General features: G+C 39.6%; 1 protein-coding gene across 1 annotated transcript in view; it reads left to right on the forward strand.

Moving 5' to 3' along the window:
• LOC117344137 (polycystic kidney disease protein 1-like 1) overlaps positions 1-13,308 on the forward strand; it is a 166,798-nt gene that overhangs the window by 100,490 nt on the left and 53,000 nt on the right. Inside the window, exons 28-29 of the mRNA XM_033906785.1 lie at positions 10,822-11,091; positions 11,434-11,550. Coding sequence (XP_033762676.1) covers positions 10,822-11,091; positions 11,434-11,550 — 387 coding nt within the window. The remainder of the gene's footprint in view (positions 1-10,821; positions 11,092-11,433; positions 11,551-13,308) is intronic.

Raw genomic sequence — 13,308 nt, forward strand, 5'->3', positions numbered from 1 at the left:
TACATCGTTTTGGCACCATGTTGACTTGTGTTTGCACATAAACTCATGTAACACACGTGATTTAACTCTACATTAATCATTTACACGATCGTGTTTGTCAGGGAGTTCTGTCAATGAACAAGCACAAAGAAAAACTTTTAAATATTTTGAAATAATCTTCTAAATATCAATATTAAACTATCGTATGACAAATAATTGTGCCTAGTTGTTGGACGTAATTTCATTTTGTTCGTTGCTTCGATGGCACTCATATTGACAATAGATACAATTAGAAAACTGGCGAAGTAGTGCAGTCCAGCCACAATATACTGCCATAATTCTTAACAAGTTTTATCATTACAAAAGAGCACTATCCATAAGTTATAAATAATATGATAGGACATTTTACAGTAAAACTACGTCCAATTTTCACCAGGAAAATATTGGCCTATCTCATTACACCAGATAACTGATTGAGATTACATAATGATATTGATTATGATAATAGCAGAGATTTTAGTTCATTAGATTGGACAGCAAATTAGATCTGGAATTATTTACATAAATGAAAAAAAAAATATTTTACTATGAAAATAAAAATATGTTTCTATGACAATAAGATTGTCTTTTGTGCAGTTCAAGCCAGAGATAATTGTGGTAACAGAAATATATTTATAGCATAATTGCTTGGTGGACAAAATAAACTTTTTGTTGAATCGCTTGTTTTTATGGGCCAACATGTACACTAAACAGTATCTGTCTGGTCTGTTAGTTCCCAAAATCCATCTACATGTGTCATATTTATAATTTCTATTTTATACTTTTTTAACATCAAACTTTTCTGTGATGGTAACTTTGTGAAGGGAAATGGCTGCAAGGCTCTATACTTTGTGAAGGGAAATGGCTGCAAGGTTCTATACTTTGTGAAACGAAATGGCTGCAAGGCTCTATACTGTATCTATAGTCCAACATCCTTTTTCAAAAATATTTGGTTCATTATGGTGCTTTGTGAAGCTGGGGATTACTGATTTGTCCTCCTAGTGGACTGAGAAGCTGAGAAGTGCTGATTTGTTCCCTCAGTAGACGGAGAATCTGGGGAGTGATGATTTGTTCCCTCAGTAGACGGAGAATCTGGGGAGTGATGATTTGTTCCCCAGTGGACTGAGAAGCTGGGGAGTGGTGATTTGTTCCTCAGTGGACTGAGAATCTTGGGAGTGATGATTTGTTCCCCAGTGGACTGAGAATCTGGGGAGTGATGATTTGTTCCCTCAGTGGACTGAGAAGCTGGGGAGTGACGATTTGTTCCCTCAGTGGACTGAGAAGCTGAGAAGTGCTGATTTGTTCCCTCAGTGGACTGAGAATCTGGGGAGTGATGATTTGTTCCCTCAGTAGACTGAGAATCTGGGGAGTGATGATTTGTTCCCCAGTAGACTGAGAATCTGGGGAGTGACGATTTGTTCCCTCAGTGGACTGAGAATCTGGGGAGTGATGATTTGTTCCCTCAGTAGACTGAGAATCTGGGGAGTGATGATTTGTTCCCTCAGTAGACAGAGAATCTGGGGAGTGATGATTTGTTCCCTCAGTGGACTGAGAATCTTGGGAGTGATGATTTGTTTCCCAGTGGACTGAGAATCTGGGGAGTGATGATTTGTTCCCTCAGTGGACTGAGAAGCTGGGGAGTGACGATTTGTTCCCTCAGTGGACTGAGAAGCTGAGAAGTGCTGATTTGTTCCCTCAGTGGACTGAGAATCTGGGGAGTGATGATTTGTTCCCTCAGTAGACTGAGAATCTGGGGAGTGATGATTTGTTCCCTCAGTAGACTGAGAATCTGGGGAGTGATGATTTGTTCCCCAGTAGACTGAGAATCTGGGGAGTGATGATTTGTTCCCTCAGTAGACTGAGAATCTGGGGAGTGATGATTTGTTCCCTCAGTGGACTGAGAATTTGGGGAGTGATGATTTGTTCCCCAGTGGACTGAGATGATGATTTGTTCCCCAGTGAACTGAGAATCTGGGGAGTGATGATTTGTTCCCCAGTAGACTGAGAATCTGGGGAGTGATGATTTGTTCCCCAGTGGACTGAGAATCTGGGGAGTGATGATTTGTTCCCCAGTAGACTGAGAATCTGGGGAGTGATGATTTGTTCCCTCAGTGGACTGAGAATCTGGGGAGTGATGATTTGTTCCCTCAGTAGACAGAGAATCTGGGGAGTGATGATTTGTTCCCTCAGTGGACAGAGAATCTGGGGAGTGATGATTTGTTCCCTCAGTGGACTGAGAATCTGGGGAGTGATGATTTGTTCCCTCAGTAGACTGAGAAGCTGAGGAGTGATGATTTGTTCCCCCAGTAGACTGAGAATCTGGGGAGTGATGATTTGTTCCCCAGTGTAGACTGAGAATCTGGGGAGTGATGATTTGTTCCCCAGTAGACAGAGAATCTGGGGAGTGATGATTTGTTCCCTCAGTGGACTGAGAATCTGGGGAGTGATGATTTGTTCCCTCAGTGGACTGAGAATCTGGGGAGTGATGATTTGTTCCCTCAGTGGACTGAGAATCTGGGGAGTGATGATTTGTTCCCTCAGTGGACAGAGAATCTGGGGAGTGATGATTTGTTCCCCAGTGGACTGAGAATCTGGGGAGTGATGATTTGTTCCCTCAGTGGACTGAGAATCTGGGGAGTGATGATTTGTTCCCTCAGTGGACGGAGAATCTGGGGAGTGATGATTTGTTCCTCAGTAGACTGAGAATCTGGGGAGTGATGATTTGTTCTCTCAGTGGACTGAGAATCTGGGGAGTGATGATTTGTTCCCCAGTGGACTGAGAATCTGGGGAGTGATGATTTGTTCCCCAGTAGACAGAGAATCCGGGGAGTGATGATTTGTTCCCTCAGTGGACTGAGAATCTGGGGAGTGAGGATTTGTTCCCTCAGTGGACGGAGAAGCTGGGGAGTGATGATTTGTTCCCTCAGTGGACTGAGAATCTGGGGAGTGAGGATTTGTTCCCTCAGTAGACTGAGAATCTGGGGAGTGATGATTTGTTCCCCCAGTGGACTGAGAATCTGGGGAGTGATGATTTGTTCCCTCAGTGGACTGAGAAGCTGGGGAGTGATGATTTGTTCCCTCAGTAGGCTGAGAATCTGGGGAGTGATGATTTGTTCCCTCAGTAGACTGAGAATCTGGGGAGTGATGATTTGTTCCCTCAGTGGACTGAGAAGCTGGGGAGTGATGATTTGTTCCCTCAGTGGACTGAGAAGCTGGGGAGTGATGATTTGTTCCCTCAGTAGGCTGAGAATCTGGGGAGTGATGATTTGTTCCCCAGTAGACTGAGAATCTGGGGAGTGATGATTTGTTCCCCAGTAGACAGAGAATCTGGGGAGTGATGATTTGTTCCCTCAGTGGACTGAGAATCTGGGGAGTGATGATTTGTTCCCTCAGTGGACTGAGAATCTGGGGAGTGATGATTTGTTCCCTCAGTGGACTGAGAATCTGGGGAGTGATGATTTGTTCCCTCAGTGGACAGAGAATCTGGGGAGTGATGATTTGTTCCCCAGTGGACTGAGAATCTGGGGAGTGATGATTTGTTCCCTCAGTGGACTGAGAATCTGGGGAGTGATGATTTGTTCCCTCAGTGGACGGAGAATCTGGGGAGTGATGATTTGTTCCTCAGTAGACTGAGAATCTGGGGAGTGATGATTTGTTCTCTCAGTGGACTGAGAATCTGGGGAGTGATGATTTGTTCCCCAGTGGACTGAGAATCTGGGGAGTGATGATTTGTTCCCCAGTAGACAGAGAATCCGGGGAGTGATGATTTGTTCCCTCAGTGGACTGAGAAGCTGGGGAGTGATGATTTGTTCCCTCAGTGGACTGAGAAGCTGGGGAGTGATGATTTGTTCCCTCAGTAGGCTGAGAATCTGGGGAGTGATGATTTGTTCCCTCAGTAGACTGAGAATCTGGGGAGTGATGATTTGTTCCCTCAGTGGACTGAGAATCTGGGGAGTGATGATTTGTTCCCCAGTGGACTGAGAATCTGGGGAGTGATGATTTGTTCCCCAGTGGACTGAGAATCTGGGGAGTGATGATTTGTTCCCTCAGTAGACAGAATCTGGGGAGTGATGATTTGTTCCCTCAGTAGACTGAGAATCTGGGGAGTGATGATTTGTTCCCCAGTAGACTGAGAATCTGGGGAGTGATGATTTGTTCCCTCAGTAGACTGAGAATCTGGGGAGTGTTGATTTGTTCCCTCAGTAGACTGAGAATCTGGGGAGTGATGATCTGTTCCCTCAGTGGACTGAGAATCTGGGGAGTGATGATTTGTTCCCTCAGTGGACTGAGAATCTGGGGAGTGATGATTTGTTCCTCAGTAGACTGAGAATCTGGGGAGTGATGATTTGTTCCCCAGTAGACTGAGAATCTGTGGAGTGATGATTTGTTCCCTCAGTAGACTGAGAATCTGGGGAGTGATGATTTGTTCCCCAGTAGACAGAGAATCTGGGGAGTGATGATTTGTTCCCTCAGTGGACTGAGAATCTGGGGAGTGATGATTTGTTCCCTCAGTAGACAGAATCTGGGGAGTGATGATTTGTTCCCTCAGTAGACAGAATCTGGGGAGTGATGATTTGTTCCCCAGTAGACAGAGAATCTGGGGAGTGATGATTTGTTCCCTCAGTGGACTGAGAATCTGGGGAGTGATGATTTGTTCCCTCAGTAGACTGAGAATCTGGGGAGTGATGATTTGTTCCCTCAGTAGACTGAGAATCTGGGGAGTGATGATTTGTTCCCTCAGTAGACTGAGAATCTGGGGAGTGATGATTTGTTCCCCAGTAGACTGAGAATCTGTGGAGTGATGATTTGTTCCCTCAGTAGACTGAGAATCTGGGGAGTGATGATTTGTTCCCCAGTAGACAGAGAATCTGGGGAGTGATGATTTGTTCCCTCAGTGGACTGAGAATCTGGGGAGTGGTGATTTGTTACCCCAGTAGACTGAGAATCTGGGGAGTGGTGATTTGTTACCCCAGTAGACTGAGAATCTGGGGAGTGATGATTTGTTCCCTCAGTAGACTGAGAATCTGGGGAGTGATGATTTGTTCCCTCAGTGGACTGAGAATCTGGGGAGTGATGATTTATTCCCTCAGTAGACTAAGAATCTGGGGAGTGATGATTTGTTACCCCAGTAGACTGAGAATCTGGGGAGTGATGATTTGTTCCCCAGTGGACTGAGAATCTGGGGAGTGATGATTTGTTCCCTCAGTGGACTGAGAAGCTGGGGAGTGATGATTTGTTCCCCCAGTAGACTGAGAATCTAGGGGAGTGGTGATTTGTTCCCTCAGTAGACTGAGAATCTGGGGAGTGATGATTTGTTCCCTCAGTGGACTGAGAATCTGGGGAGTGATGATTTGTTCCCTCAGTAGACTGAGAATCTGGGGAGTGACGATTTGTTCCCCCAATGAAACCCTGTTACATTTGACCAGATCCTCATCACTATACCTCCCAGGGATGAAGACAAACGGCATTGATTTGTGCTGGCAGGGTTCTAGTGCTATATAAAGTAGAGATATAGACCTTAGACAGCTTTCAACTAAATGTTTCTGAATTATCAATTAAGTAGAGGATTGAATGGAAACCTTTTCACTGACAGATTTACTAGATGGCTGATCAATACCTGTACCATTTCCACACCACTTTGTCCCAGTACAGCCCCCTAATTAATCGCTCTGTAACAGCTGCTTTTGTGTGTGTCCACACAGCAGTAAAAATCCCCTTAAACGCTTTATGTAAACATTGATTACTTTTCTTCTCAGATTATTAAAGTTACTTGATATTGATATTGGTGAGGCTGAATTGTATTTTTATTGCTTCTGTGTTCGAAAGCAAAGATGACTACATGTGCTGGATGGTCGATCACATTCCTGCTGTTATTGATGGCAAAATAAACCTTATCTAAATAAATGCTACAGCATCGTTATATCATAGAACACTAAAATAAATTCAGTAATTTATGAGTTATTTGATTTATTTTCCAGTTCACATGCAGTAAAGAACAAAGTAAGCTTATTCAAACAATTTCGCAATCAAAGATAGCCAACTGTCCTCTCATTGGCTGAAATTTTTCTATTTCTCAATATCCATCAGGCCATGCAGTACTGTACAATCTCCCGATAACAAATACTCTGTAGTTTTTATGTAGATTCCAAACGAAATACATGTTCATGTATTGTCAACCAGTAAATATTTTGTTCACAATATTTTTTATTCCATTAGATAAAATCATTTGTACATTAAATCTCGTCCCGTTCCCAAATGTAATTTCAATTATTTGTGTAAGGTTAAAATTTGATAGCTGCTGACCTTGGAAACGTTAGGAGTATTTAAACTTCTAATTGTCTACTTCAGATAAATATAGATACAGGATAGCAGGACCTCTTGTTCCATATTTTAAACTTCAGTTGATCAAATGTAATGATTAAGGAACTTTTTAGGTTAAGATGTTTGTAACATTGGATAAACAATGACAGGTCTTTGGTATCAGAAGTGGCCTGGAAAACCTGTTTGTAATGTATAGGAGAAGCAATTACTAACTTTCAACCACTTTTAATCTCCTGACTGTTGTTTTCGATGACAATAATTCAACAGATATAAATAGCAGTAACTTTTGAGATTTTGAATGTAGAAAATTAACTTCTGTAGGACTCGTGTTGAAAAAAATGAAAAATGAAATATACTTTGAAGATCTTGAATCTTTTAAAAGAAGCTGTAACAAATTCAGTTTGTTAATACCAGTTGAGGATTGTAGGGTGTAAACTTAATACCAATTCATTGAAAAATGATATTTTAGGGGATCGTAGGGTGTAAAGTAGATTTCCTATCTGTAATGGCTGCTAGAAATAAGTCCTGTCAATACTGACTGTCCTTGAGGAAAATCTTATGGATTATTCGAAGTGACACACAAATACTTGTGCTCCTTTGTCATACAGTATCACCATTAATAGCAAGCAGTATGAAATATTGATACAAGTAATTTTCTAGGGACAGAAAGGAAGTCAAAGATCAATATATTCCATATATTATAGGAAATTAAAGCTTTTGAAACCTTTTTTTATCAATAACTTTGATGTCTTAAGTGTTTGTTTGATGTGTTTAGAAATTGGTAATGCATTTTCATATTATAGATGTTCTGATGTAATTACCAACTTCATAGTCATATTGATGGTAATGTTAGTTAGGGGTTTGGAATTAGCATTGTTTGATATCCCATCACCAGCTAAGGTCATTTAAGGATGGCCTCCCCTGTGTATTGTTTAACATCCTATCAACAACTAAGGTCATTTAAGGACGACCTCCCCTGTGTATTGTTTAACATCCTATCAACAACTAAGGTCATTTAAGGACGACCTCCCCTGTGTATTGTTTAACATCCCATCAACAGCTAAGGTCATTTAAGGATGACCTAGCTCCCCTGTGTGTGAAATGCAAAGGTGTAGTGTTTTGGGAAGCTTGGGTATGTTTGTGTTTGTCTCCTTGTGATATCGCAGAACTGATATCGAACAAATAGTGCTACCTGAAGTATACTGCCAAAGAGACCCAGCAAGACACCCCACCCGGTCACGTCATACTGACAGACAAACAAGTTGCCCCACTCCCAAAAATGCTGAGTGCTGAGCAGAAGTAGCAACGACCATAATTAGACTCTGGTATGTCTCAGCCAGGGGACAGAACCAAAATCTTTCCTCACAGAGGCGCTCAACTAAAGGCCAAAAATATTAAAGGGACAGTAATTTGTGTTGTAGCTTCAACAAAGTGGACGTTTTAATTTACTTTTTATCTGATTTGGACCAATATATACATTCACAAAAATATTTCTGCATCTAGGAGGCAATTTTTGAATCTTGATTAGTATCTGTTTTAAAAGGGAACTCTCCTGTTACTCTACCATCAGTGTTCCTTAAATAAAAGATAAATGAATTTAAAAGGAAATAATTTTGTATAAATTGTTCAAGGTTATGAGGTCATATCAAACATTGTTTGATGTGGGTCATGAACACAATAGCTTTGAAATAGCTAATCTCAACAAGGTTAGAGCTGGATTTGTTGTGAAACAATTTCAGACTTCAAAGGACCAAATAGAATTGCTAAACTTAGTGAAATGTTCATTCATTATAAATATCTCTGATGTTTAAATGGGGTAGGAGATCATACTAGATTGAGTATTATATGTATTGGGATATGGCATTGAGGCATGAAATCATCGTAAGTTCATAACCTCGAAGATACAATTCTGTTTCATAACAGATTTTGACACAGAAATAATATTCTAAATTATGATTTAAAATTCTCCAGATTATATCTGATAAGGATAACAGAAAAATCAACATCATGAGGTTTCAAACAGCTGCTTTTCAACACAATTATTGAACTTTGATTTACCATAATTGGAACCAAAGGCATATAAATCATGACTTGTTCTCTTAAGGCGATCCTTTTATATGATGCAGTTTAGAATACGTATTTACTAATACAATGTGAGGTGATTTAAGTGTTGTTACACTGTAGCGGTGTTTCATAGTGGTAGCTATCTTGTAGTGGTGTTTCATAGTGGTAGCTTATCTGTTGTAGCGGTGTTTCATAGTGGTAGCTATCTTGTAGCGGTGTTTCATAGTGGTATCTAACTTGTAGCAGTGTTTCATAGTGGTAGCTATCTTGTAGCGGTGTTTCATAGTGGTAGCTATCTTGTAGCGGTGTTTCATAGTGGTAGCTTATCTGTTGTAGTGGTGTTTCATAGTGGTAGCTATCTTGTATCGGTGTTTCATAGTGGTAGCTAACTTGTAGCGGTGTTTCATAGTGGTAGCTATCTTGTAGCGGTGTTTCATAGTGGTAGCTAACTTGTAGCAGTGTTTCATAGTGGTAGCTATCTTGTAGCGGTGTTTCATAGTGGTAGCTATCTTGTAGCAGTGTTTCATAGTGGTAGCTATCTTGTAGCGGTGTTTCATAGTGGTAGCTTATCTGTTGTAGCGGTGTTTCATAGTGGTAGCTATCTTGTATCGGTGTTTCATAGTGGTAGCTAACTTGTAGCGGTGTTTCATAGTGGTAGCTATCTTGTAGCGGTGTTTCATAGTGGTAGCTAACTTGTAGCAGTGTTTCATAGTGGTAGCTATCTTGTAGCGGTGTTTCATAGTGGTAGCTATCTTGTAGCAGTGTTTCATAGTGGTAGCTATCTTGTAGCGGTGTTTCACAGTGGTAGCTATCTGTCGTAGTGTTGTTTCAGTGGTAGCTTATCTGTTGTAGTGTTGTTTCAGTGGTAGCTTATCTGTTGTAGCGGTGTTTCATAGTGGTAGCTATCTTGTAGCGGTGTTTCATAGTGGTAGCTTATCTGTTGTAGCGGTGTTTCAGCGGTGTTTCATAGTGGTAGCTATCTTGTAGCGGTGTTTCATAGTGGTAGCTAACTTGTAGCAGTGTTTCATAGTGGTAGCTATCTTGTAGCGGTGTTTCATAGTGGTAGCTTATCTGTTGTAGCGGTGTTTCATAGTGGTAGCTATCTTGTATCGGTGTTTCATAGTGGTAGCTAACTTGTAGCGGTGTTTCATAGTGGTAGCTATCTTGTAGCGGTGTTTCATAGTGGTAGCTAACTTGTAGCAGTGTTTCATAGTGGTAGCTATCTTGTAGCGGTGTTTCATAGTGGTAGCTATCTTGTAGCGGTGTTTCATAGTGGTAGCTATCTTGTAGCGGTGTTTCATAGTGGTAGCTATCTGTCGTAGTGTTGTTTCAGTGGTAGCTTATCTGTTGTAGTGTTGTTTCAGTGGTAGCTTATCTGTTGTAGCGGTGTTTTACTGTTTGTTATCTGTTGTAGCGGTGTTTCAGTGGTAGCTTATCTGTTGTAGCGGTGTTTTACTGTTTGTTATCTGTTGTAGCGGTGTTTCAGTGGTAGCTTATCTGTTGTAGCGGTGTTTTACTGTTTGTTATCTGTTGTAGCGGTGTTTCAGTGGTAGCTTATCTGTTGTAGCGGTGTTTTACTGTTTGTTATCTGTTGTAGCGGTGTTTCAGTGGTAGCTTATCTGTTGTAGCGGTGTTTTACTGTTTGTTATCTGTTGTAGTAGCATTTCACACTGCTAGCTATCCCTTGTCCTTTCGTAGTGAATTTCTTTTTTCATTAGTTCTGCAGCAAATGAGATAAAAATGATTTACAGGTTATTGACCAAACAGATAGCATTGATGTGTTCATAAAAACCTGTACCCAATATCAATTATATATGATGGGGATTAGGACTGATTGGGTATTATCTTCTAATTGATTTAATGACAGGCACAATAGTAACCTATCAATAATAATCAGATTGAGGCCTCTTCTCCTCGATCTTCCTATTAAACCAGCAAGTAGGGTCAAAGGTCAAAGGTATCTTGTTTTTGATTGGCTTTTATCTTCTGATTGATTTTGAGGATAGTGCAATAGAAATCCAACAAGATTTGACCCTGGCAAAAGTGGGTTCAGAGGTCAGAGGTTGTAGTTTATGGTATCGCATCTGTCCCCAGGTTTAAATCTGATCCAAGAATAATTGTCGCTGGATCCGATATTGGACCTTAATATGATATTGATTTAATATATGATGTGACAGGGGGGGTTTACTTTGTGTTATTATGTGTTTATAAATGAAGGAAAAATCCTGATGGCTCGTTGCTGTGTGTGGAGGTGAGGATTGACTACCAGTATAGGGTTGGAATTACTGTCAGAAAAGAACCACCTTAGGTGCTGGCAGTACCTGTGGTACAGGTTTATATCAGTATTCTTTTATTTTATTTATTTTTTTTTTTTGTGATAAAGTTTTGCGTTCATAAATGTATCTCTATATTTTTCAGAATGAGCTGAAATTCCATGCAATCGGCCAAGAACCAATCAAGAAACATGCTCACTATGTTGAAACCATGGCGGCAAGATTCAGTTTAAAAGACAGACCTGTTCTTGCAATTAACCAATCAAAATTCTCATTACCAAAGGATATGTCTGTGATAATGAAGAAAGACAACTGCCCATTGGATACTTTTTCACCAAATCATGACTGCTTTCAGGTCCACATGACTAAATTTCTTGGCAACCCTTACGAGTTTGATCACAATAAAAATACAAAGGTAAGATATAATCTTATTATATTTAATGATGAAATAAACTTGGCTATTCAGATGTGAAATTTACGTAAAATTAATCTATCTATTAATGATTGCTACTTAATTAATAATTATCCAGTTAAATGTTTCAGCAGATACAAAATTAAAAAAAAAAAAATTGAAAAAAGGCAGTTTATGTGAATCTATAAGATGGTTTCTCCGTGGGAAAAAAATACACATAGCTTTGTTAACCTAAGTTCAAGATATCTACGGCAATGTTAGATGTCTTTTAAGGTTTAATCAGAATAGAGAGGGGTTAACTGATACTAGATATGTCAGAGCAGTATCAAACTTCCCTGTTGACAGGTTGTCTCAGAAGTGGGTGCCCTGAAAATTTACACATGTGATGGTGAATCAGTTGAAGTGAGTGGTCTCCAGGACGACAACATGGTTACTATGGAGATCCCGCGACTTCCTCTTAAGGTAAAACATCCTATTGATTATAGTGACCAATGAACGTTGTGTAGACTGTTTACTTATCTTGGGGCAAAATCTGATGTGTTTTAAAGTGCTTTCATGGATGGGAGGTTTATACGGAACTTCGCCACAGCTAGACTTCCACTAGCTCTTTGGAAATATACCATCTTTCATATATTTAATGAATGACAGGATTTATTTATTCTAAAATACCAGTGTTTTTAGTAGAAATATATTATCTAGCAAAAATATGAAGTTATTCATCTTTTTTTTTTTCAAATTATATTTTTTAATTGTTTTAAGAATTTTTTTTTTTCCATTTTTCAATCTCAGTGTCAACAATATGAATACCAGGAATTTGAAAACCGACATTGTTTCATGATTTGAACAATGTATAAAGATTCTCTTTGAACACTGATTTTGCTTTGTAAAAAACTTTCCAAACAGACTCTGAGGGATTAAAATGAGAAAACATAACTAGATATACGACTGAACTCAGATAGCAGACATTTTAGTTAATGGTGCATTAGGACCATTCAACATTTGATATGTGAATGTACCAATATATATCTACATTTTTAAATGTTTCGTTTTTTTTAATGTCATTTTGTCTCTTGCCCATTTTGCTCGTATTTTTAATCTCATTATTTGGCCCTCATGACCTATATAGTGTTGATGGACCGTTAGGCACTTTAACTAACTTAAACTAACTAACATTTGATAAAACACGCAGAAGTATAGAATGATAGATTATAAGAAGATTCTGTAGAGACCTGTGGTGTACTAAGGTCAAGATCAGGTAAAGAATTGATAAATTATTACATAGCATGATCTTTTCCTATTTGTGTGTAATTGGTCTGTCATGGAGTCATGGTATTCCCATGCCGGACGCCTGTGGGTATCGATAAGTAAAATTTATCTGTAAGGGTAGCTTACGCTGTAAGTGAAATAGATCTGTAGGCTATCGTGGTACACACAGACACATCAAAGTACACAAAATACACAGAAAGACCTCGACTGGCCGCTCAAATGTAATTTTCTCTATTATTGAATGGAGAACGAGAAGCTTTTTAACATGAATGTCCCTGGACATCAATATTACTAACTGACCGCCAGGATTTGTTTGCCGTTAAAAAGTTCTGTGAATATTTGTCAGAAGTCTTTGTGTGACAACAGAAAATTGCTTATCTTAAGTTGTCTGTATTATTTGATTGCCTAAAGGCCTCTGATAAGTTCTGAACAAGCTGCTGTGTTTGTGAAACCCAAGGGACATGTCCTACACCTCTCATAGATGCTAGTCAAGCACAGAACACATCCTGAATATATCATCCACTCTCTAGGGCCAAGTATCATTTCAGTAACAATAGGTCCCTGCCAGGTGACAATAACACAGCATTAGCAGCCTTCTACTTCTGACAAATGGTGTTCATCTGCTTTTAGTGGAGCTTCCATTGATTATGTAATGTCTCTTATGGACATGATGTATCAGACAAAATTATCTAATGCTACTGGATGTATCGGTATATATCTACTATGAATCGGACTGAATTAACTTATGTTACGGGGTGTATCATTATATGTCTACTATGAATCGGACAAAATTAACTTATGTTACGGGGTGTATCGTTCAATGTCTACTTTGAATCGGACTAAATTAACTAATATTACGGGGTGTATGTCTACTTTGAATCGGACTAAATTAACTAATATTACGGGGTGTATCGTTGTGTCTACTTTGAATCAGGACTAAATAATTAGCGAATG

This window comes from Pecten maximus, chromosome 15, assembly GCF_902652985.1.
Source record: "Pecten maximus chromosome 15, xPecMax1.1, whole genome shotgun sequence".
Taxonomy (NCBI): Eukaryota; Metazoa; Mollusca; class Bivalvia; order Pectinida; family Pectinidae; genus Pecten; species Pecten maximus.